Source organism: Zalophus californianus, chromosome 15, assembly GCF_009762305.2.
Source record: "Zalophus californianus isolate mZalCal1 chromosome 15, mZalCal1.pri.v2, whole genome shotgun sequence".
In the NCBI taxonomy this organism is placed as follows: Eukaryota; Metazoa; Chordata; class Mammalia; order Carnivora; family Otariidae; genus Zalophus; species Zalophus californianus.
The window spans coordinates 23,225,410-23,253,098 of NC_045609.1; the positions used below are offsets into that span (position 1 = coordinate 23,225,410).

The 27,689-nt window shown below is 36.8% G+C and overlaps 1 protein-coding gene across 2 annotated transcripts in view; it reads left to right on the forward strand.

Moving 5' to 3' along the window:
* Positions 1-12,874: 12,874 nt before the first annotated feature.
* Positions 12,875-27,689, forward strand: part of CABCOCO1 (ciliary associated calcium binding coiled-coil 1) — a 134,911-nt gene continuing 120,096 nt past the window's right edge. The window contains exons 1-3 of one of the 2 annotated variants that reach the window (XM_027597036.2): positions 12,944-13,081; positions 21,908-22,086; positions 26,041-26,144. In XM_027597036.2, the coding sequence (XP_027452837.2) occupies positions 26,113-26,144 (32 nt within the window). In that variant the 5' untranslated portion in view covers positions 12,944-13,081; positions 21,908-22,086; positions 26,041-26,112. Of the gene's footprint in view, positions 13,082-21,907; positions 22,087-26,040; positions 26,145-27,689 lie in introns of both variants that reach the window. The other variant, XM_027597035.2, reaches the window with a different exon arrangement.

Here is a 27,689-nt window from a genome sequence, read left to right on the forward strand (position 1 = left end):
TAATTTATAAATTAGGATCAGTAAGAGGTTAACAATAACTAATAACAAAATAGAACAATTATAACAATATACTGTAATAAAAGTTATGTGGTCTCTCTCTCTCTCCCTCAAAATAACCATATACTGTACTCACCCTTCTTGTGATGGATATGAGACGACAAAATGCCTGTGTGATGAAATGAAGTAAAGTGAAGAATGTAGGTGCTGTGAGTGACATAACACCAAGCTACTAATGACCTTCTGATGATATGTCAGAAGGAGGATCATCTGCTTCCAGACCATGGTTGATGGAGGATAAACGAAACCACATGTGTAAGGGAAGACCACTGTACCTGAGAGTGTGCATTGTCCCAAACATTTGTGAATCTCGATAAGCAAGACATGTTACAATTGCTTTAACTGGTATTTCTTTCATCATTAGTGAGGTTGAACATCTTTCGTGTGTTTCTTTTCATTAATATTTCTTCATTTGAGATGTGCCTGTATACACCCTTGTCTAGTTTTCTTCCGGGGGTGGGGGGTGCATTTTTCTTTTTCATACTATTTCACATCCATTTCAATAATTCCACTAGTTCAAAACAAAATAAGTTTTGGGTTCATATTGTATGTCTTGATTTTTCCACATTAAAACATGGTTTCCAGATAAATGAAACCATTTTCAACTTCTTAATCAACCGCTGAAGACAGTTCACTCTAGTGACCAAAGTAATAATTATGGAAATGACATTATTAATGCCTACGTCTCATGTTAGAACTGGCGATAAACAGCTTACATTACACCTAAATAAGAAGGTGAACTTTAGGTTTAAGTCTGCAAGTGAGTTGAGGGGTGATGAGGTGAAATTATAGGGGTCTGTTGACATAGCAGTGGCAATCTTAAATTCAAGTGAATTATCTTGCCCCCAACATCCCAACAGTAATGTCCCTCCAAGTTCCGTCACCTAATAACTGAGTAATGAAATTGACTGAGTAATGAAATTATGAAGGTTTTTATACTATTCTACTTCCTTAATGGCATAATTATATAGATTAAAATAGGTGAGAGAAAAAAACTGTTTTGATCATTGAACTATTTATACTCACAAAAGGAGCAATATTTCCTAGTTTCATCTGGGCAACTATGGGCACAATCTATGCTATTTCCTAATTCCTTAGGTAGCTGCCCTTTTAGAATCATTTCCATGTTTACATCAATGGATTTCGACCTATGAATGCCCCTTCCCTTGATATTGTTAAAATTACACTTCAAAAACATAAACAGGTGAAAGTGTTATATTGTTTATATAAATATACTGCCTACAGTCTATTTTAACATATGATTATTATAACTATAAACATTTATTTGCTGATTATAACATATATTTGTTTATAACTATAAAAACTAGCATAATGAGACTATTCCAGCCATGTCACTCTTAATATTAAATGTATTTCAATATTCTAACTTGGTTTCATAGTGTTAAAACAAAAACAAAACCTTTATCTACATAAGAAATTTTAAACGGTAAGTTTAAAAGGCAAACAAAAAACAAGCTTCCCTATAGTCTCAGGATATTCTTCAATTAAGTAATTCAGAACTTCAGATAAACTCAAGGTTTAATCACTAATTATATCTCAGCTTTTCTCAAATATAAGTCAGGCAAAGAGCATCTAAACCTAACAAACAGTACTAAATTACCTTTCATATCATATTAGATAAACATGTTATGGGTTCCCTTGTTAATGAATTGTCAGCAATTCCATAATGGTGAGAACACATACCCAGCAGACATTTCTGATACTACCCTGTGTTACACATGAGCTATTTTACAGTTTTATGTTAAAGAGACATGCCAAGACATTATTTTTTCAAAAAATCATGCAAAATTTAAACATACCTAACCAATGAAACATTTATGCAGTGTTCAAATGTTTGCAGAGGTTGAAAAAAGTTTGCATGCAGCCATGCAAAAATTTCCTAACCAAATTTTCAGAGGTCAAGGATCCTCCAATATGTTAACATGTGGATTACAGTATTGTGAATACACATTTTAAAACACAGTTTTAAAGATATGGCTAATAATAGATGTTTTGAAGAACTAATGTCCCATCAAATTTCGGTGCAACCTCCAAACACAGTTTGTGAACCACTGCCTTGAGACACAACACAGTGTCGTGTAATTTAGGCTCTTAATCAGATAGTCCTGAGTTTAAGTTCTATCACCTTTACTAAACAGCTGTGTAATCCAGAGTACATAATTAACTTTTTTAAGCTTCAGTGACCACATCTGTGGTGAGATTCGAATAAGATATTATGCAGAAAGCAGTTAGGCAGAACACTAGTTATGATAACGGCGATGAAAAACTTTGCTCAGGTGTCATCTTTTCTGTACGGCCTATCCTGACCATCCTACTTAAAACTGCAACATGCCCAGATTCTTCCAGCCCCACCCTTTGGATCCCCCTTCACTCTGTTCTATTATTTTCCCATGGCACTTAACCACTTTCTAACAAACAATTAACCATCAGCCAGTAGGATATGATTTCCAGTTCAAGAAACATCTCCTATATCAGGCTCTTTGAAGATCTTAAATTCTCAGACTCACATAGACAAAAAGCTTTCCAAAATACTAATTAGTGGGTTCTTATATTTGAAATAGAATCTAGGTTTATTAACTCACTAGAGTGGAATTTGAGAGGAAAGAGGGCTTTTGTTCACCAAATGCTCACAATACTGCCTGCCCCTAGTCTGTAGTCAATAAACATTTGTTGAACAAATGGATGAATGAATGGTATAAAAATGCCATAGGCCACATTATCAGCAGTTTTAAACTGTCCTAAATTGTGGAGAAAATTCCTTTCACTCCATTTTCAGTTCTTACAACTCAGAATAATCATATAATTAAGCACTATTACTGGAGGTGGAGTTAGAAGCAGGACTCTAGCATTGTGTTTGTCTTTCCATGAATGGATACAACCCAAGCAGGTTTCATGGACACCCTCATCTAGGTTTCAGTAGGGAAGAAAGGGAAGCCTCCCTAGGCAAAGAAGAAAGTTAAAGTTTATAGTGGCTCACCAGGAAGAGCCTAGCACCTGATGCTGGAGAGGAGTAGATAGAATTTTTCCAGTAGCCTATGGAAAAACAGGACCTTTTCTGTCAAGAGAGAACAGTAATTCTGCCATTGGGTTCCAGAGGACATGACAACAATAAGAAACTAGAAGAATGTTCTGCCCTGTTGTCTTAAGGTGTTCTTGGACCCTGGACCTATGACCACTGGACTCTACCACTTATGAAATCCAGGGAGAAGTCCAGCTTCTCAGCTCTTCTTGAGTATGGCCAAGTGAGAAGGCTGTCACATAGAGGATGGCTAGGCATTCAGAAGTGGGTGGGCTTAGCCCACTGGCCCTTTCAAAATCTGCAGTTCAGTCATATTCCTAATAGTTACTCGAGCTGCTGAACTTTAACCAACTTGCATCAGTCAACTTAGCATTTATGCCCATGGTGGCAAATATTTTAAGAGAGAGTTTAATGGTAGAAAGAAAAAAATTATCTCATTTGCTTAGAGGATCTAGGTCCCAAAGATGGGATTGTCCTAGCAACACTTCTACCAGGGGAGGGTAATTCCAGAGAAAGCAGAACCTATCAAAAGACTCTGGCCAAATCTCCTATGAGCTCACTCCAAAAGACAGTAGTATGGTTCCGCATTGTGGTGGTTTCAAATAACTGTGTGTTTTTTGTTTGTTTGTGTTGTTTTGTTTTTTAATTTTTTTAATGTTATTATGTTATATTAATCACCATACATTATATTATTAGTTTTTGATGTTGTGTTCCATGATTCATTGTTTGCCTATGACACCCAGTGCCCTCTTTAATACCCATCACCAGGCTAACCCATCCCACCACGCCCCTCCCCTCTAGAACCCTCAGTTTGTTTCTCAGAGTCCATAGTCTCTCATTGTTTTTTTAAATAATTTTTTATTGTTATGTTAATCACCATACATTACATCATTAGTTTTTGATGTAGTGTTCCATGATTCATTGTTTGTGCATAACACCCAGTGCTCCACGCAGAATGTGCCCTCTTTAATACCCATCACCAGGCTAACCCATCCCCCTACCCTCCTCCCCTCTAGAACCCTCAGTTTGTTTTTCAGAGTCCATCGTCTCTAATGGTCCACCTCCCCCTCCGACTTACTCCCCTTCATTCTTCCCCTCCTGCTATCTTCTTCTTTTCCTTTTTTCTTAACATATGTTGCATTATTTGTTTCAGAAGTACAGATCTGTGATTCAACAGTCTTGCACAATTCACAGCGCTCGCCATAGCACATACCCTCCCCAATGTCTATCACCCAGCCACCCCATCCCTCCCACCCCCCACCACTCCAGCAACCCTCAGTTTGTTTCCTGAGATTAAGAATTCCTCATATCTTATACTCTCCTTTTTCTAGGCAAACATTCTAAGTTTAGATGACTTAGCATGAGGAAATATTTAATGATTTTCTAAGAAGAACCATTGATGTTACATGAAAATAAAGTCATTTTTCCTGAGGTTACCTAGCTGGTCAAAAGCCTCATTTGACAGGATTTACTGTACTACCCTGTAATCAAGCTGTCTACCAGGACATACTCGTGTCCATGAGTGGGCATGTGGAACTATTATCACAGTTAACAAGATGGAAGTTAACCAATAGTTACAAATAGCTGACACTGAGTTTGGGAACTACCACATATAATCTTCTCATACTCTTTACAGAACTAGCTTCCCAGCACATAGAGACAATCAGCTCTTTCAAAAAAAAGTTAATGACTTCTATTATAAAATAAAATAGAAAATGGCATAGAAAATTCTGTGATAGCTTAGTGTACTCCTCTGAAAGCTGCATGATGATATCATGAATTCCTGCAGTGTAAATGCTTAACCCAGCTTAGAGGCACACAAAGATGCATCTCATCTGAAAGGACACACTTGAGCCTTTTGGTGAAATAGAAAAATAATGTTTAATATTATACCATTTATTGCATTAGAATCAAGCATAGCTACAAGAATATTTTCTATTGATTTGTTTACATTTTCACCATCCTGCTCTACCTATTAATTGGATGCTTACCTGAGCACTGCAATAGATGCTGTGGAGTATAGAAGAAATCACAATATCTTATGACTATAGTAAATGTAACTAAGCTGTCTCTAGGTAAAGTCTAAGAAGACACCAGAAGAGACCTTCTGTTTCCAAAATATAAACTCCACAATTTGGCAATCCTTTATTAAAACCTCATGCATTTGAGTCACCAAAGAATTTTCTATCTGTAAGGAGTCTCCTAGTAAAATACAAATATACCTTAGTAGGTGCTAAGTCATATCACCTCACACTTTAGTTATGACTATATACCTTGGTTAATAACCTGCCAAGAATAAAACACTAATGAATTAGCAATTATTGTGAAGGTACTGGGGAAGCAGGGCAGGGATGAGAGGAGAACATGGAGGGGTAGGTGGAAAGTTTCCAGTGATGAAACTCATCAACCCACCCAGGCTCTTGAGTGCACAGCACAGCTGAGGTAGTGTGACGCAGTGGAGCAGAGTGAGTGGGATGTGCAATCACAGGAACTAGTTCATACTTGGGCCTGCCTGCTATATACTTAGCCACAGACATTAGGTCAGTTGGCTCTCTGAGCTTCGTGTCCTCATCTGTAAAACAAAATAATACCATTGTATTAGGGTTCTCCAGAGAAACAGGACTGATGGGATATGTATAAATACAGAGAGAGAGACAGAGAGACAGAGACAGTTATTATAAGGAATTGGCTCACATGACTATGGAGACCCAGAAGTCCGCCATCTGACATCTGCAAACTGAAGGCCTAGGAAAGCCATGGTCGAGTCCAACTCCAAAGACCTGGCAACCAGGGAGGCCAATGACATAACTCCTATTCTGAGTCCAAGGGCAAAAGAAGACTGTTTCAGCTCAACAGTCAGGCAGAGAAAGCAAATTCTTTTTTATTCTACCTTTTTGTTCTATTCAGACCCTCATGGGATTGGATGATGCCACACCCACATTAGGGACTACAATTCACTTTTGTTTCAGTCTACTGATTGAAATGCTAATCACATTCAGAAACACCCTCACAGACACACTCAGAAAATGTTCAGCCAAATATTTGGCTGTGACCCTGTGACCTCATTAAGCTGTCACATAAAATTAGCCTAGGGTGCCTGGGTGGCTCAGTTGGTTAAGTGTCCGACTCTTGGTTTCGGCTCATGTCATGATCTCAGGGTTGTGAGAAGAATCGCTCTCTCCCTCTCCCACTGCCCCCCCACTAGTGTTCACTCTCTCTCTCAAATAAATAAATAAATAAATATAAAAATTAGCCATCAAAAGTCCATACCTTGTCAGCTCGGCACCTGTGTGCATCTCCTTAAACCATACTTAATCTCCAAATAAAGAAAATAACATTGTCATAATTCTGCTTCACATGATACAACTATCCTGTGTGCAACTGAAAATGCACCAACCCCTTCCCCAGAAAAGAAGGTAAAGTCCTGGAGTGACATTTTGTCTTCTCCTCGATTTCCTGTAACTTAAATACCATGATGTAAAATTAATAATACATAAATACTATAATGTAAAGTCAACACATCCTATGTTACACAAGAGAGAAAGAGAGGAAAGAAAACATACATACACAAATGTATTCATAACAAAATAAAGAGAAAATACTCATGACAATTACAGTCTTTGTTTCTCTAACTGATCCTTGGTCATAGCTAGCATTTATAACTACTTTCTTCCACTAACTCATTATGTATTCCCTTTGCCTTCAGCAATTAACTTAGCTGGGTCATGGTTCTTTACCTGGTGGGATGACCTGAACCTTGATTCCTGAAGAGCTTGGGTCATTAGTAGTCCTCCCTGGTTAGGGTTGTTGTAGTTTTCCATTGACTTCAATCACAGGGCCTGGTAATACTAAGTGAGGACTTAGGGGTCTCCTGTATACCTGACATACTCTTCTTTACCTCCATTATGGAGTAGAAGCCCAATTTCCCCTTGGTGTTAAGTATCAGTCACCCCAGCCAACAGCATAACTCCCTTCTTTGCCTGTTGATTCAGGGACATGAGAAGCCCAAAGTAGTCAGGTGGCAATTTTAACTTCCAGTTCAATGGGATCTTTGTCTCCTGGGATGTTATGTCTCCTGGTAGAAGCCTTCCTCCCTTTGGAACTAATACCTATAGGCCAGCAGAGCAGAAGGTCATGGGAACAGGAAGCATGAATTTTGCTAGTGGCTTACTAGGGTAGTAATAGTGAATGTTGTCACTACCATTTCCACTCCTCGATTCCTGGACCCAGGAATCCTAGCTATGGAAGAAGAAAAACCATATACTGGATGCTCATCCAGAGCCTTTTGGAGAAACTTGCCTCAACCCTTTCGGGTATTGACACTTCTCTGATGTCTTCAGACTGAGTGACTGAGCTTTCAAGAGGCCATTCCACTGTTCCATCACATGCTCCACTTCAGGATGAGGGGGAGAATTGTGAAGACCAATGAGTGTGGGCCCATTGCCATGCTTCTTTTGCTGTGAAATAATTTCCTCGATCAAAAGCAATGCCATGTGGAATGCTGTAAATGTGGATTCAGATGATTAAATGACATAATGTATGTTATTTTACTTTCTTAGAATCATAAGCATGCATATACACCAGAAGTGTTTAATAACGGTAATATTGCCTATTTGCCAAAGTGAACATTTTAGACAATGAATGCTTTGGTAAATTATGTTGTAATAGCATTTTCAGAGATGAAGATTCCTTAGAGATTATCTAGTGACTTCCAAACTTTTTCAAGCTCACAATCCTTCCTTCTAACAAAATTTATAAGAAAGCTATTATGTAAAACAGGTAAAATTAGACTTGCTATATTTAAAAGTAGAATGGGGTGGGAGGTAGTGAGAGAAGGAGGCAATGCTTGCCTGCCCAGTCAAGGCACTTCCCAGAATCCCCCAGGAGAAGCTTTCTCAAAAATACATTGAAAGAGTAATGGGGTCCCCTGCCATTAATGGAGTGGAACCCAGTCACTTTTAGGCAGTTTTAGAAGGGAAAAACATCAATGCAACTATCCTGATCATACATATTTCACAAATGTAAAATATGGGATGAATTTTGATTTTTACAAAAATTCTTTATGGCTAACTCAAATCATGTGTTTAAAGATTTTGCTTGCACTTTAGGAATTTGGGTCAGGCTGCCTTGGCTAACATTCTGGAAACAGGATGCAGTTTTTGTCAGCTGAAGCATTTCACTTAATATGTATGCCATTGCCTGGGTTTAACTTGTGTTTTGGCATTAAATTACCAGTCCACAAATATGGATCGATGATTCAAAAGTAGTTCACTGAAGCATAAAAGGAATGATGAAACTATTAGCATAAACGCTACAATAAAGAACAATTTGTAAATGAAAATAATTAGTAGGACTTGTGTGCAAATACAGATTATAAATCTAAATGTGCTGGGAGGAGTGAAGCTGTGAACCACATGCATTCTCACAAGCCACTCCCCTGCCTGTTGTGGCCCTCCTGGTTTCCAGATGAATTCCATACCACATGGTATGGGAGGTTTTATTGGGAAAGGTCAAACATTCAGGGCCAGGATCAGCATGAAGAGAAGAAGGCACTGCTCCTCCCCCACACTTCCCACCATTCATGGAGAAAGCAGGACCTGGGCCAAGGCCCAGGTGATCTGTTATTTTGTGTTTTTATAGGACAAATTTTAAAGAAGTTTTGTCAACAGGGGAACTATATAGTCTGCTTGGCATCCAGAGGTTAGAATTTGGAGAGCCAGGAGTTTATACGGGCTGTCTGAGACAGACAGCTGCTTAGGACATGGATGACACAGGTCCCATGGGTAGTTACAACACTCCCCTGCTTGCCATCCATCTTGAGGGTAGTGGAACTTGGGTGCAACTGTTCCGGGTAGAGAATGGGTGAGGGTGGGATGCAGTCCTACCTAAATAATTGTTTAAGTTGTCTTGTAGATGATACTGCTCATTGCAAAACAACTAAATTGTGGACAACAGTGGTGTTGAGCAAGCCAGGCTTAGTCTTTTGTGTTAAATGTGCTGGAGTTAATTTTTGGTGATATCAGCCCAGATACCAGCAGGAAATAGATGGCAAAAGGTGGGAACTGAGGAAAATTTAGTAAAGGAGCTATTTATAAACATATGGGCAGACATAAGGGAAACCAGCAAGGGATGGGGAACCATCCTGGGGCTAGGAACAGGAGGGAGACATTATTGCTTCTAGGCCTGAAGGGGAAAGGGGAGAAGGTTACCAAAACCCAGAGAGAGCTATAGCTCTGGAGAAGCTAAGGGATGGGCTGTGGCCTTGAGAGCCTTTGGTGTAGGAACATAATACTTCCAGCCTACTATCCTGCAGGGAGGAAAGAAGGGAGAATAAATGACCCTCACCTCACTCTTCCTCCCTCCAACCCCCTGCTGGTTTTTCCATTGGCCAAAATGAACCATAGGTCAGAGGGCAAGGCATGTAGTAAATCCAGCTGTTGGAGTCCATAATGGTCAACCTTCCAGATCACAAGGCTGAGTGGAGAAGGAAAAGAATGGATATGAAGGGCAAATAGAGAATGTCCACACACCAAGGAAGATAGAGCCTAGTGGCAGCTCTTGAGGTGGGACAGCTTGAGGAGAGCAAAGGAAGTAAGGGCATGGAGTGGTTTAAAGAGAGGTGAGGAGTAAGATCCCACTTTTTCAATAAATTGATCAGGAAGAAAAAGAACAAGTTACAAAACTATCTTAAAGCTGTCTCTGGATTAGGAAAAGAGTATCTTCTGATTAGGGAAAGAGACTTGGAGTTTTCATTTGAAGAGCATAAGGATCTACTGTAACTGGAGAAAGAGAGAATAACAGATAAACCCACAATGGAGAGTATAGAGTTTTGAAGACAAGTTGCAGGTAATGAACAATGTCAAAACTGTATCAACTGTTTATTGAAAATCATTATCAGCCCCCATAGTTAGTCAGTCTTAGAACTACTTAAAACTAGTACAATAGGTTTACTATGCCATCTCCTAAACATGTTTTATTAGGCTTTAAAATGTTCTCACATATGACTTGAACAGATTAAGGCACTTGGTTGAAATAAGAAGGCCAGATTTGAAGATTAGGTAAAGGCAAGAAAACTGAATAGATTTCAAAATTGATTAGCTATTGGAATATTTTCTTGGCTAAAATTGAATATGTAACAGAGAATGAAGGCAATTACTCACAAATTAAATGCTTTTTATATTTTTTCTTTCTACATCTAACAATTTTAACATATTTCAAGGCTAAGATATAACATGTTATCTGAATTCCATCTACAGAATGTTGTGGTGTCTCAGAACCACTTAAAGGCCAAATTGGAATTTTCCAGCTTGATCCACTTAAGATCATCACGAGTGTTAAAAGATTGAAGACCTCAGGAATCACATTGTTTGAACTACTAGTATGTCATTAATCACATTAGTGACATTATTTCATTTGTTGTTAAAGAACTTCATTCATACTTAAAAGAAGCCAGTAACATGGGCACCATGTTATGTTTCCCTACCTAAGAAGTCAACTAACATCTCGCTGTCAGAGCTTATTGCCATATATTGCCACACTAGACCATCAACATCCATCATAGCATTGTCTAGTCCTTTCCTAAATGTTTCTCAGGTATGTAAACGTATGGTTTATTTTAAACACCCAATACTTGAATTGGCAAAATTGTGAAAATGCCTCTCTTCTAAAAAGCACAGGTTTACAGGTATATGGATGGGAATATTTTCATGAGAACAGGGCCAATCCAATGGATCAAAATAGCAGTATTGAGCTATCCTGTATTTCACTGTGATGTGGTAAAAGTCAAAGGTCTTTTCAAACAATAATTGTAAACTACAAGACCCATATGTTTCCTTTTCTCTTCCATGCTACAACAATAAGATAAAAAATGGAATTTTACAGCCTTTGGTTAGAAGCCTTTATCTTCAAAAGAGACCTGAGAAGGAAGACTTAACTGACCTTTCCATGTAAGAAAGCACATCACCTACTGAGATTTGTCTTCCTTGTTGGCACCTCCCTACAAAAGAAGTGGGAGGCTAAAATCAGCTTCAACTTGTGCAAATTAAAAGTAACCTTCAGGCTAATGGGCTTTCAACACCGCTCCTTACTGGGCAAAAAATTTTGTGTCCCATAAAATTAAATTACCTCCTCAAAAATGACTTCTCCAATAAATTACGCCATTAAATACAGTAAAACTGGAATTCCTACAAAACAATTCTCCCCTCTCTGAGGCAACTCTCCCATCACTGTGAAAATTGATTCCATCTTTAATGGAGTATCCATCAGGTCCAAAAAAGGGGCACAAAACCCCTAAAAACTGCCAAAGAAATAGCAGGACAATTAGAGGCCAGAAAAATAAATCAGACTTTTGAGGAAACAAGAACTGCAGCTTAGAGAGATCAATGCTTTAGCACTTTACCAAATGCTAAATTTAAAGAATGTGGAGAGTTGTCACCTAGCAGAAGGTGACTTGTTATTTTCAATTTCTTTGAAGTAGCTATCAGAAGGAAACAATCAAATAATTAAGCATTGTAATGAGTTTGTGAGGTGGTAGCTCTTGTATTAACTCTGGCGATCACTATAAATCGACTATATTTTCACTAATTGAGGAAGTTCTAATGTAGTTCTTTTTAAATGGGATTGGGAGTCATAGATACATTGTTAAATGACTACTCTGTATTAGGAACTCAACCAGTTTCTTTAAGAATGAAGATATCAAGGAAAGGACACTACAATTCACTTGAAAGATTGACCAAATATACACAAAACGGGAGAATTCACGAACACAAATTGACAGTACAAACTGTGCACATAATTGAGCTGGGAGGCAATTGGGCACAATTATGAGGTTATGTAAAGCTAAAGTGTTCAGTTTGACCTGAAAGGCACTGGGCAAATATAAGAGGTCCATGATGAAATATTACCCTGGCAGCTGTGTACAAGGTGGATAAAGGTCAGGAGAAGCATAACACAAACTAATACTAATCTTAATAACATCTAACACTTATAGGTGCTAGACACTGTTCTAAACAAAACTCATGTATTAACATATTAAATCCTCACACATGAAATCCTGTATATTAACATGTTAAGTCCTTTATGCTATGAGATGCTGTTACCATCTCATTTTATAGATGGGGAAACCGAAGCACTTTCATAACGTCTGATTTTTACAGTCAACTTTCTGCAGAGCAACCCCACGCAGGTAAATACAAGGTGAATTTTCAAAGCAGGTGTTGTCATACTAATACGGCCACTAGATATATTATTTTCAAAAGCTTTTATTATGGAAAATTTCAAACGTACCTAAAATAGAGAGTAATGTAATGACCCCGCCCCCTCCATGTACCCAATCTTGATTCACCTACCATAACTCCACTCAATAATCCAAACCCCTTCCCTCATTATTTTGGAGTAAATGCAAACATTATTATCACTTCATCATCACTAAATCTTTCAGTATTTATCTCTAAGAGGACACTTCTTTTTTTCTTCTCAACATGACAATAACATCATATCGCCTTAAAATTACAATAACATCAAAAATCAATGATCAAGTTCCAATAATATATCTCATTTTAATATTTATTGAGAACTTGCGATGTTAGCATTAGACACTTGCCCACATACTAATTCATTTAAATTGCTGTTATTTAAATTGCCTTTTTTTCCTTCTTGCTTTCACTCTTACTGAAAGGAACGAGTTTTTCTCTACCCGGTGATCCATAGCCCTGCTGCGGGGGATCTCCTCCGCAGAGGAGCCCCGCGGCGGCCCTGGCCCGCCCTCCACCCCTGCCCTCTCCCGGAGGGGCCCAAGTTCCAACCCGGAAGCCTCTTCGCGGAGGGATCCGTTCCCCAGACTCGCGCCCCCGGCCCCGCCCCTGTTGCCTAGGCGACGAAGGGCCGCGGCCCCGGGGCGAGATCTTGAGGATGTCGGTGGGGACCACTCCCGGGGGAACGACACCCGCGGCGACGACCCCGGCGGGAACCACACCCGAGTCGGAGGTACGCGGCCCCTTCCTGGCACCCGCGACCCTCGAGCGCACGCCCCGGCCTACGGGGCCTGCGGCTGAGGCCCGTCCCCGGGGAGGCATCCCGCTCCCGCCTTGGGAGCGCGGCGCGAGCTGGCGGCCCCGGCAGGGAACCGACCCGAGCGGCGCTGGGGTCCGGGAGGCGGGCGGGGGTCGCTGGGGCACCGCCCCGCGTTCCCCGAGCTCTGCCGCCGGCCGCGCCCCTGCCCAGGCATGCCTCCCGAGGTTCCCTGGAGTAGAAACTGTAGAAATTCCTCCCTTGGTCGGTTCCAGGTCCCAGCGACCTCACAACACTGTGCTTCTCCCAGATTCTCTGCACTTGAAAGGGGATCTTGGAAAGTACTACTAATTCTTTTGCAGTGATCATAGTTCCTATTGCTCAAAGGTGTCGTGGAATAATAACTCTTCATTGTTAGTAGATTGATTAATATTTGAAGGCCAGGGCTTGGTGTCTCCCTGATTATTTTACCACTTCTCTAAATACAGAGATACACGATAGGACAAAGGAGGGGCCTGGAAAATCCACCTTCTGGTTATGGCTTAGATGCTCATGGTCACCTTGTCTCTTTAGGAAAGTTATTTTTAACTTCCTTGGGCCCCAGTGGTTTCCTGTATGTGGAAAAGAAAAAGAAAGAAAGAAAAAAGGATTTATCTTTAGGCGCCTCCCAACACCAGCTCTCAATAATAAACGGGTTTTAGGTAACTTTAATTATTCATAAGCTTAGTACCCTGAGATTTTAATTAAGAACATATCTGCTATTCCAGATATAGCTAAAAGCAAATGTTTAAATCTTCACACAGAGTCCATCATGTTGTTCTAGGAAGTTTTGTCTTGAGTTTTTTTTAAGACTGAAGGTGAATAATAATGTTATAATTAACATTGCTATGCTCAACTCCCTTATTAGTCTAGATAACATTTTTTTTGTGCAGAAGCTAAGTATTAACTGCTATTTTCTAAATGTAGAAACACACAGCCAATAATCTAGTGCCTTGCTGCAGAGATATATACAAGTCGTTCCCAATCCAGATTCTTCCCAATACTGCAGACGGCTAAAGCAGGCTGACTGTCCTATGAGCCTTTTGAAATTAGCATACATTAAAAATACGTTTAATGTGATAAACTGGTTACTAAGCTAGTTAATCCCTTGTGATCTCTAATGTAAGTAATACAATTTCAAAAGTGGCAGAGAAAATTTCCCAACTAAGTCATGTTATTTAAATGTATACAAAAACTTACTTAAGAAAATGCTCAATTGTCAGTGTACACTTGCATATACTTACTTAGCCATGTAGATATAGATATGTCCTTTCTAAGAAGACTCTGATAATTTAGGTTTAACGAATCTGCACTTTAAAAAATAAAAAAGGGAAGAAAAGAAAAATACCCATAATTTTCTTTTGAAGATGTGAAGAAGTGCCATGCCCCAGGGGAAAAGAAAATCACTTGTTTTTTGGATGAGTCAGATGAATTGAGTTAGTTATAGACCTTCGGTGATTATCTGCCATCTTAGCACTGTCAGTGGGTACTTTTGTTAACTTCTTGGAGGAGCAGGTATTCCCTGTGACAAGCAATTCAGAAAATGCTCAGGCTTTTAGTTAGTAACAAACTGAAGAAATCAAGATGGAATTTGGACTCACTGAGCTATACTCACTTAGCCTGTCCTGAGATGAATAGGCTGATACACTGCATGTTAGAAACACCATTTTCCATTCTAATGAAAGCAGAGCTCCTGTAGGTCACAGAGAAGCCAGTGGATCCATAGGGCCTTCATTCATTAGAGTGATAAGGCCTCCTGGCCGCCCATTTGTGCCCACGATTGTTTTAGGGGTTAGATGGAAAAAATGGCAAAGACCCCTGTCTCAAAATCTATGCTCCCAAGGCTACTGATTTTCAGTTAGATACTGGAAGGTTCTTCTCAGATCAGAGTGTTTCCAGAGTTGATCCCCCAAGACCTAGTCCATATGGTGTCAGTTCTAATAAATTCTGTATCCAGATTGACTTAGCCAGTAGACCATCTAGTCATCCTGGCCAAGCAGTAGTGAAATTTTTTTTTTTCTTGCCAAGTCAATCAGAAATAAAGCATAAGCTTCCAGTACTCTGAGGTTTCCTGACTTATTTGTTGCCAGTACCTAGAACGAAAACAACCAATTATCCCAATCACATAGTAGGCACTTAGTAAAATATGATAACTAATTAAAATCACAGGTGGTCTGATGTATGCCAGGAAAGATAGTTATCATAGACCAAAAGTTATTGAGAAACTGTGAACAAACACACATGAGATGCAGATCCAGGAAGATATATTTTTTCTGTAGCATTGCATAAACTCTTTTTGCCAGCTTTCTGAATTTTACATTCCGGGTTCTTTAGTAACATGGGAGTTAATGCCTCCCTCTAAAAAGTAAGACTAAATGTTTGGGAGGTATCTGTATAAATGCATAAGACTAAACAAAAATGACAAAAATCTGAAAATATTTACTATGTATAGATCTGTAAATGAAAGGAATTTATAAATGTTTACAAATTAAATCATAAATGAATTTATAAATGAATACTTAGAATTTAATCATTAGTCTTTTATCAGTAGTTGGTTCATAAACTGACTTTCTTAGTGTCTTAAAAAATATTATTTGGGAAATATCATTTAAATAGCATATACAAAAGGACTATACTTAAACTTACATCAGAGACCTAAAAGAAAACGTAAATGATTATTGCCCAGTTGCTTCTTCTGAATAATGTCTCGAAGTGTTACCACATTCCCTAATAGATGACATTTACTCAGTGCCTTCGAGACTTTATCAGGATAAGAGGACACTTACATAATCTTGAGTAGAAAGGCGGTGTCTTGTCTTGGAGATCTTCAACATGTCCAGGAGGAGGCCACAGATGATTCTCTCTACATTAAGTGGTCTCCCTAACAAACCTTGAAAACAGCTCCCACCCCATCATCAACAGGTTGGAGAGAAACACTTAGGGCTCAACTTGAGCAGCAAGATGATCAGGGTCCTTCTGTTTCTATATCACTCAGATATTTATTGAAGCCATTTTCAGCACCTACTGTAGGAAAACCTGAGCAGGACCATGGGGAGGATGCCAAAAGTATTACATAAAATATTGTTAAGAAGACAGTACTAACATTGCTCAAAATGTTAATATACAGAAGTATTATTTATAAAACATTTAGAACCTCTGGAGTAGTGGCTGTGGGTGTGGAAAATTTGACAGATATTTGAGCTTGTCTTTCTTTTTACTAGTGGTTGGGGTTTCTATTTTATTTTAAAAGTCCTGCGTCTCTTCAGCCTCCCTTTCAGATTATGCAAGTAATCTTTACTCTTTTTCTAATATTTAAAGTGTTATTTTTTCTGCATGGAGCACTGGGTGTTATGCACAAACAATGAATCATGGAACACTACATCAAAAACTAATGATGTAATATATGGTAATTAACATAACATAAAAAAAGTTAAAATAAGATTTGCAAAAAAATGAAGTGTTATTTTACTAAAGTTAGGTCTTAACATGGCTAAAATTAATTTCTGATAGATATGTTTGATATATTTGATATGAGGATCTAATTTTATTTTCTTCTAGACTTGAACCATCAGTCTGCCAGCTTCATTTACTAAATAAACCATCCTCTCTCTTCCCATTGAGAACGGACTGACTGCCATTGTCACATTATGTGTATATACATGTGAATGAACACAAGGATGGGCAGAATAGTGGAACAGCATAGAGACTCCAAACATTTATATATATATGTATACATGTGTATGTATAAATTTATATGTATGTATACATGTATATGTATTTTTGAATTTCCAAAAGTTTATATATATTATTACAGATATATTTTCAAATATCCTTTTCTTTTCCACTGACCAGTTTGCCCATTCTTGTGTCAATGCCATACTATTTTATATTTAGCTTTAATATCTAATTTGGAAAGGTTCCTCTCACTATTTTTCTTTTTGAAAATATATGTATTCCTTTAACATAACAATAAAAAATTTAAAAAAAAGGAAAAAAAAAAAGAAAATATATGTATTCTTCCATAAGAATTTTTTAAAAATTATTTTATCAAGTTCCAGAATGATACAGTTGAGATTTAAAATTGAGATTTATAATGTGGGAGGGATCTAATTTTTTTCAATTTGAAGGTTTCCAATAAATCTCCTTTATTAAGTTTTTTTATTAAACTTTTGATAAAGCTTATAATTTCTGTAGGTCCTATACCTTTCTTATTATATTTATAACCAAGTATAGTTTAATCAAGTTTCTGCCATTTCCATTTCTAATTAGTTTCTAATATAGAGAAAAACAATCGGTCTTTATGTATTTGTGTTATGTAACCATCCTATCAAAGTTCCTATTAACTGAAACCATGTTAGGACAATGTCAGGTGTCTTAGGTATGCAACCATGTAATCTTTAAAATAAAGATTCCTTTATTTCTTCATTTTTAATATTTAAGCCACATATTTAGTTTTCTTATTATATTAGTTAGAATCTCTATAGCGTGTTGAATTACAATAATGTTACTAGCCAGAATCCCTTTTTGGTTTCTGGTTTCATGGGAATGACTTCAGTTTCTCACCTTTCAATCTGATGTTTTGGCAAATAATCTTTTTTGCGTTTATTTTTTTTCTATTCATGTTTTATTAAGAGTTTTGCTGCTGAATTCTAGCAAATGCCTGCTTATTATTTCATTATTATATCATTTTTTATCATTTAATTTGACATAAAAGTATGTTGTTTAATGATGATCCATCCTGGCATTTCTGAAATTAACCTTATTTGATCATAATGATAGTTTATTTTTCTTTTAGTATGCTGTTGGATTCAACTTTCTAAGATAATATTTTAACTAAAATTTTTACATCTGAATTCATGAATGACTTTGGTTTATAATTTCCATTTTGTGCTAGTTTAGGTTTTTGTGTGTAGACTCTGCCGGCTTCTTAAAAATGAATTGTCTACAGTCTGTAATTATTAGACTAACAGAATTTATGTGTTCTCCATTGTTAGGTAGAACTTCAAGTGTACAATATCTGGGCATGGTGACTTTTTAAAAAGTAGACTTCCAGTTTAGTTTATGTTTGGTCAGTTCCATTCTCTTTCTTACCCCTGTTCAAATTTGATGACTTCTACATTGTCTTGTAATTTTCAAATGTATCTCTATAGAATGTGGCATATGTTTATTTTTTCTTTTAATAACGTTTGCCAAATATTTTTGCCTATTTTATTCATTACTTTAAAGAACTAGTTCTTGTTTTCACTTATCCTTCTTTAATCTGTAATTTTTTAAAAATATTTTTCTTTTTCTTAAATTGACTTCTTAGCATGTCCCGGACCATAGTGAGGCAAGTGAGGTGGTCTCCTTGGGCATAAAATTTAAGGGATGCCAGAAATTCAGTAGTCAAGATAAACTTCAGTTGAAAGCATTTTTTTTAAATTGAAAGTTAATACACTGGTGATGGGTATTAAAGAGGGCGTGTATTGAATGGAGCACTGGGTGTTATGCACAAACAATGAATCATGGAACACTACATCAAAAACTAATGATGTAATGTATGGTGATTAACATAATAAAATAAAATTTAAAAAAAGAAAGTTAATACAAAAAGCTCATAATGGATGAAAATTTTAAATAAAGACAGAATCAGTAGTCCTGGTTTTTCTTTTTGCCTCAGGCTCTGACATGGCTCAACACAGTGCTGCTCCTTAGTTCATTTATTTTCATGCTTGAAAAGAGCCTTTCTAAGTGTGGAAATTGTAGATTAGTCTCTGTTCTCTATGACTGTGAAACCCCTTTTAGTCATCTTTGATGAACTGTGTTATCTTTCTTTTAATGAACATTTATTAAGAATCTTTTGAGATACTACCAGTGATGGATAGAAAGATACCCCAAAAGTTGAAATTCTAGAAGGAAGACATATACAATGTGGAAAGTTTAGGTGAATAAGAGAAAAAATTCAGAGAAAAGATTATCTGGCAAATAATATTAGGTTTACAATTTTATTGCTTCTGGAATAATTGCTAAAATCCACCAGGTGGTGGAGTAAAATGAGTTACAGTGAAGTTTAGCTTACGTATTTTTCTAGTCAGAGATGAAATTTTACAGAGAAAACCAAATTACATATCACATTTTTATTAGCCTATTCATGAATTTTGTATTGTATCTTTAATTTTTATAAGTCAGAATATATGTGTTGAAAGATTAAAGACTTTTTACCACCTTATATCCTTTCAAGTGCAAGGCGGTATATAAACAAACAAGAAAGAGCACTAGTTTAAAATAGGTCCAGGAATTCCAATTTAAGACAAAAGAAAACAAAACAAAAACCAGAGGCAAACCTTCCTACAAGGTGATTATCTTAAACTATCAAGTTTTAAAAAATGCACTAATATTAGGCATCTTAGCTAGAATTATTATGGTACCAAAGTTTAAGATTATTGTATTCCCTTTCATACAGTTCTTTCTTCTATCCGGAAAAATTTCACATCAAATAAAATTGATCTGAATGTCTGTACAATGTACTTTTCATGCATATTTTTGTTAATAATGACAGCAAATTTTGTGTATTAAAACATTTAAAAATGATTTTTTAACATGAATTCAACGTAGGTTCAAGTGACTTGCTATAAGTCACAAAATTAATCAGTAGTCAAACCCTCTGAGTCCTCCAAATCCAAGTCCTACTATTTATCATTCTCCATCATCTAATAATGTCATCAGATGATACAGATGAATTCAGACAGTCGATTAACAACCTATGTTGACATAACTAGGATCTGCAGAATTCTAAAAAGAAGTAAAAGATTGAATGACTGTCCCTGAGGAATTTACAGTCTAATGGAGTTGACAGTACAGGAATAATTTTACTTTACTGCTAATAATAAAAAAACATAACCAACAAACATTTAACAAATATATAGTCCTATGTTACGGACTAAAATACCATCCTATCTAAAAACTGAGTTCATACAACTCAATTTACAAGTATCTGAGTGCCTACTAGGTGCAAGGTATTCTATTAGGTACTAAAATATTTTTTTCTTACTGAGTTTATAAACTAACTGAATGGCCTAGTTTAGGTTACTTTGCTAACCCTAGGTTACAAAAAGATAGCTAATAAAGTAGCACATTTTATGTCTAAATTAGATTTTTAAAAATAAAAATATAGTAACCTAATATTAAATACAAACATTAAGTCGTTTACCATTACCAATAAATGTTAGCTTTGGGATTTTTCTACTCCTGGAAAGAAATACAGAAAATGTGGGATGTGATCTTGTTAGCTGTAGCAAAGCATTTTGTTGCTCTTCTTATTCACTGCAACCCATTGCATGGAAGGATAAATAACTATTTGTTGAATTGAAAACATTTGTCCCCTCTCTCCCCAAAATCTCACAGTTCTTGATTTTTATGGAGCTGCTGCTTTTTACCTCTGCTTCTCTGTCTCCTCTTCCATCCCCCATTCACAGCTGTTCTCCCCATGCTCTGGCTCCGGGCAGTTTCATCCATTCTCACACTTGGAGTGACTCCTAAACCAACATTTTTAAACTGGACCTTTCTGAGTCTAGCATTTCTAATTAAGTTCTAAACATTTCTTCCTCGATATGCATATTCCACCTTAAACTCAACCACTGAAATCAAACTTGTCATGTTGCCTTCTTAAAATGGGCATCATCTTCCAATGCTTCTGTTTTTATTGGTGTCACAAGAGTGCCACATATGGTTTTTACAGACTGTACTCTGAACAAAAGGACTCAGCTATGGGAGGCACTGAGAATCACCACCTTTCTCTTTTTTCAGTCATCTATTTCAGATATCATACTGTCTATTCTTCCCACTTTTAGTCCCCCAGATACAATATGTTGCATTCACCCCTTTCTTTTCATGCACGCTGCTAGGAACCCAGTGCAGTCCCATGCCTCATTCCTGACCAGTTTCAAAGATATTTTCATTGAACTTTCCTCTGTTGTCCTTTCTTTCACCCTCCTAAAAATTGCGCTTCCTTAAAGGACAGTTTTATCTTGTCTTTTCACTGCTAAAAAACTTCATAGGTTCCTTACTGCCTGTATTATTAAAAACAAACTCTTCAGCCTGTCATTCTTTGACCAGTCAAGGGTCTAAAATATTTGTGATCTCTTGTGCAGTATCTTGCATTTTGTAATCATTCAGTAAATATTTATTCAGTTATTATATTTGAGATCTCCCACAACATGTTCCCAATGCCCACTTCCCACTTAGGTCCAACTAGTCCCTGACTTGCACCCAAAGCACTATTGTGTGAATTACTTAATATTTACAGAACCAGTCCCCAAGTGTCCTGTTGCTGATTCATTCCATCATTCTTGTCCAGACTCACCCAAGTCCATTTCTGGACCTCCTCTCTATAGGTTTTCTTTGTCCTGTCTCTATTTTTGTCCCTTTATTATGACTCACTTATTTTATTTTCTTGTTTTAAAGTCACCCTTGGTTTGTTCCTTCCACTAGATGTTAAGTTATTGAGGCTAGCAAGTTTTTTTACTTGTCTTTGCCTCCTCTTGAGCCCCAAGCTCAATGAGGAATATGTAGGTATTTTTAAAAGTTTTTAAATTGACTCATTCTTGTTTGATCAGTTCCTGGATACCTAAGAGGACACATACAACCAGACCACTGTCCTCCATAAAAACTCCAGATGCCCAAGCAAAGATGAGACTCATGTTCCTTTTCCTTTCCGAACCTTCAGATGCTACAGCTGTATCTGCTCTATGTCTTCCAGTAAACTCTGCTCTTACTTCCTCTTAGCTTGCATTTGATTTCCATCCTGCATGAAGCAAGGACCCACTTGGCTGGTCCTGTGGGACCCACTCTGGGTCCTCGGACCTGGCTTGCTGCATCATCTTGGTGATTATGAAGTGACCCTCAGAGGAACAGTTGTACCCCAAAATTAAGTCTGCACAGCACAGTTTGACCTTTGGGGATTGGTAAGTTCCTCCTCTGTGAAACAGAGTTGGTTTGATGCTGATGTAACTTCTGTCTATGTGCTCCTCTGTGTAACTGGTCTATTCTCTGGGGAAAAGGAAAACTGGGAGAACTGATATGGGACCTGTTCTCATTCACTATTCTCGCTCCCTATGCTCTGAATTGCTTTAGCTGGCTCCAAAACTTTACTCTCACTTTAATTGTAAGACTCTCTGGTTCAGTTCTTGGACAGTTTTTTTTAAGGCTGTTAGCTGGCGTAAGAGACTGAATCACTCAGCTCCAAAGAAAAGGGACACTTGTTCCTTCCCATCAGAAAGTGTTTTTAGGTGAAGGGAAGTGTCAGAGGTTATTCCTCATGTAGTAGTCCCCATAGAGGAAATCTTCATGATAATTTATTTGTGGCTTGCTGGGAACACACACGTAAGACTGATCATACAGTGCTCCAAGCCCCCACAGTGGTTTTAGACTGTCACCAGGAGAAACCAAGACACTTTTGGGGAAGATCAGCCCATTGATGACTCTCTGGGAAGTTCTCCCCATAAGCAGCTCATTTGATCCACCACATGTTTTCCCTAGAATAGAGTGCAGACTTCTAAATCTTTCTTTTTCATTGCTGGGTGGATGTCTCCTCATGGTAATTATGGGATGCTGGTATTACATTGAGGATTGGTGGCCAATCCTGTTGAGAACTAAAACTCTTAGAATTAAAAAGTGGTCCTGCTATACCCCCAGTTGCACTGGGTTTTCTGCTTCTAGGGCTGAAACATGTGGCAGGCTGGTCACTGCTGTGTAGATGTTGCCTCCTTGAATGAGACATAGTGGATGTCTCAGTGAGACAGGCAGCAGGCTGGTCACTGCTGAATGAATGTCTCACTGAGACACATGGCAGACTGGACACAGCCAGGTGGATCTCTGTAAGACATGTGGCAGACTCATTACTGCTGGGTGGATGTCTCCTAGTTGGTTTCCTAGAGACATGTAACCTACCAAAGCTAAAGCAGGAAAAAAAAAAGAAAATTTGAACAAACCAGTTACTAGTAATGAAATTTACTCAGTAACCAAAAAACTCCCCAAAAACAAAAGTCCAGGACCAGATGGCTTCACAGGCAAATTCTACCAAACATTTAAAGAAAAGTTAATACTTATTCTTCTCAAACTATACCAAAAAAATATAAGAGGAAGGAAAACTTCCAAATTCATTCCATGAGGACAGTATCACTTTGATACCAAAACCAGATGAAGACACCACAAAAAAAGAGAACTACAGACCAGTATCTTTCATGAATAAAGATGCAAAAATCCTTAACAAAATATTAGCAAACTGAATCCAACCATACATTAAAAAAATCACACCACAATCAAGTGGGATTTCTTCCCATGATACAAGGATAGTTCAGTATTCAGAAAACAATCAATGTGATAGATGACATCAACAAGAGAAAGGATTAAAAACCATCTGATCATTTAAATAGACGTAGAAGAAGCATTTGACAAAGTACAGCATCTGTTCATGATAAAAACCTTCAACAAAGTAGATCTAGAGGGAGGATTCCTTAACATAATAAAGGCCTTATATGAAAAACCCACAGCCAACATCATACTCAATGGTGAAAAACTGAGAGCTTTTCCCCTAAGGGCAGGAACAAGACAAGGATGTCCACTCACCACTTTTATTCAACATGGTACTGGAAGTCCTAGTCACAGCAGTTAGACAACATAAAGAAATAAAAGGCACCTAAATTAGTAAGGAAGAAGTAAAACTCACTGTTTGCAGATGACATGATACTATATATATAGAAAACCTGAAAGACCACCAAAAAAACTACAAGAACTGATAAATGATTTCGGTAAAGTTGCAAGATGCAAAATCAATGTACAGAAATTTGTTGCATTCCTATACACTAATAATGAGGTAGTGCAAAGTGAAATAAAGAAAACAATCCCATATACAATTGTACCCAAAACAATAAAATATCTAGGAATAAACTTTACAAAAGAGGCAAAAGACCTGTAATCTGAAAATTATAAAACACTGATGAAAGATGACACAAAGAAATGGAAAGATATTCCATGCTCATGGATTGGAAGAACAAGTATTGTTAAAATGTCTATACTACTACCCAAAGCAATCTGCACATTTAATGCAACCCCTCTCAAAGTACCAACAGTATTTTCACAGAATTAGAACAATCCTGAGATTTGTATGGAACCACAAAAGATCTTGCATAGCCAAAGCCATCTTGAAAAAGAAAAACAAAACTGGAGGTATCACAATTCCAGATTTCAAATTGTATTACAAAACAGTAGTAATAAAACAGTATAGTAGTGGTGTACCATAGACACATAGATCAATGGAATAGAACAGAAAATGCAGAAATAAACCCACAATTATATGGTCAATTAATCTTCAACAAAGGAAGAATGAATGTACAGTGGGAAAAAGACAGTCTCTTCAACAGATGGTGTTGGAAAAACTGGACAGCCACATACAAAAGAATAAAACTGGACCACTTTCTTTCACAACACACAGAAATAAATGCAAAATGAATTAAATATCTAAATATGAGACTATAAAAGTCCTTGAAGAGAGCACAGGCAGTCATCTCTCTGACATCAGCCATAGCAACATTTTTCTAGATGTGTCTCCTGAGGCAGGGAAATAAAAGCAAAAATAAATTATTGGGACTACATCAAAATAAAAAGTTTCTGCACAGTGAAGGAAACAATCAACAATACTAAAAGGCAACCTACTGAATGGGAGATGTTTGCAAATGATATATCCGATAAAGAGTTAGTATCCAAAATATATAAAAAACTGATACAACTCAATACCCAAAAAACAATCCAATTAAAAAATGGGCAGATGACATGAACAGACATTTCTCCAAAGAAGACATCCAGATGGCCAACAGACACATGAAAGGATGCTCGATATCACTCATCATCAGGGAAATGCAAATCAAACTACAATGAGCTATCACCTCACACCTGTCAGAATGGGTAAAATCAAAACACAAGAAACAATAAGTGTTGGTGAGGATGTAGAGAAAAAGGAAACCTCATGTACTGTCTGTGGGAATGCAAACTGTGGAAAACAGTATGGAGGTTCCTCAAAAAATTAAAAACAGAATTACCCTATGATCCAGTAATAGCACTACTGGGTATTTACTTAAAAAATACAAAAACACACACACACACAAAATACAAAAACACAAATTCAAAGGGATACATTCACCCCTATATTGCAGCATTATTTACAACAACCCAACTATGGAAGCAGCCCAGATGTCCATTGAGAGATGAATGGATAAAGAAGATGTAGGAGAATAATATATTACATATAATATGAATATGTGGGATATATAATAATACATATAATAAACTATACATAAATATTATTCAGCTGTAAAAAGAATAAAATCTTGCCATTCACAACAACATGGATAGAGCAAGAGAATGTAATGTTAAGTGAAATAAATCAGTAGAGAAAGACAAATACCATATGATTTCACTTGTATGTGTAATTTAAGAAACAAAGCAAATGAACAAAGGCTAAAAAAGAGACAAACTAAGGAACAGACTCTTAACTACAGAGAATAAACTGATGGTTACTGGAGGGGAGTTGGCGGGGGGGGATGGAGATTAAAGAGTACACTATCATGATGAAAAAAATAAAATACCAAAAATGAGTTTGTTAATTGAAAGCCATCACCCTGTTTTAAATATGCATAAAAGACAGTTTAACTAGACATTCAACTTTTGAGAGGTACCATTACTTGAAAACTGACGAGAAAAATGATTATCTACAAGACTGCTGCTGTGTTTAAATTTTATTTCTGATAGCAACTAGAACACAGTAAACAAATTTTGATATCATTGGATTAATATGTAAAACATGATTGAAATAACTCATTCCAGTTATTGCTTTGTTTTTGTTTTTGTTTCTGTTTTGGTAGAGAGATGCTGAATTCCAGGAGCATGAAAAGATTCTGTCTCCGGATTTTCTTTCAGTTGCTCAAATCACTGAAATGCTAGCAGAGGACGTAGATGGAGTTCAACAGTAAGCACTTCAGTATTACAACCAAATATAGAACAGTTCTAGTTCTGCATCTATAAATGATCATGATATGCTATTACATAATTTAAACTTTTTTTCAAAAGAATTGTTATTATGTCATGCAAATATATACATATATATATCCAAATATATATAATATCCAGAGTCTGGAACACCAAAATTCTCAAACAACTGACTTTTTACACTGCTTGGCTGTCTTCTTTATGGGAGAAATGCATTTCAGACCAACATGCAAATGTTAACAGAGAATAAGGATTTATTGTTAAAAGCAGTCTTTAACATATGCTGTCTTCTACTTCTTTTCTCTTTCATTCATAAAACTCAATTATGCACAATAACCTTTAGGTCTTCTGTCTCATCATGACAAGAATAAGTTGTATTTTCTGCAATATTAAGAATTAATACATTTTAATATTTTGGAAACCCTGAGTATTAGCCATCCACCTGTGATTTTTATTGGATATGAAGCTATACTAAATACTCTGATTTCATGTATTTTGCCTAAAAATGTGAATGTAACTGAATTTATGGGAACAATTCTTCTATGTGTACATCTCATTCTTAAAGCCATTGATTTCTACAGCAAATCATTTACTTAGTAGTCAGATATAACTAAAACACAAGTTCCTAACATGTGTTTTTAGTAATCAGTCATCTTAAAAGTTACCTTGCTCTAATACTATGAAGGCTGATTGACTATAATGTGTAGAGAGCCCACTCTACAATGATGTGATGTTCTGGACTGTAATGTCTCTTCTGCAGACCAGTCATCTGGATGTTAGGAGGGTATTGTGGACCATAATGGACAAATAGAAAATGACTCTGTCAGTGGCTATCATTTGCAAATCTTTCAAATATTGTGGAATAGAGGTGATTTACTACTGAGAAGGAAATATGACAGATGTACTGGCTGGAAGAGAAATCTGAGAAGGGAAGACATATTAAGAGCAGGCAAATGACACTGACAGGCCTTTTCCCAGGATGCTCTTCACCTTCAGGGCCTGCAAATCTTGCTAGAAATCCTGGTGACCTGTGATTTGGCCATACTGCTTACCATCTATATCTTTATAAGTATTAGTCAATTAAAAATTTCACAGATTTTTAAACAAGTATATCATAGTAATTTTAGCATTTTTATAGAAATGAATGCCTATTGGAAATTCTGATTTTTTGTATCAGAATTATTAGTAAAATGCATTCATTGTATTAGTATCACTGATGATTTATGCTTTAAGTAAAATATTTTCCATTTCTAGATAATCCCAAATGTTGATCATTAAAGTGCAAAAAATAGGTATTTCATACTAGGCAAAATAATATGATGCAAATGAAAGATATTTAATATAGTTTACAATTTATTTGTATTAAATATCAAAGATGTTATATTAAATGCAATTAATATTAAATAAAAGGTATTGCAAACAAATATTTTATACTTGTTTATTTCTTACAACATCTTAAGTTGTACTGTGTACCATACCTTGTGTGACAATCTTTTTTTACCACTTACTGGCTCTCTTTGTTGTC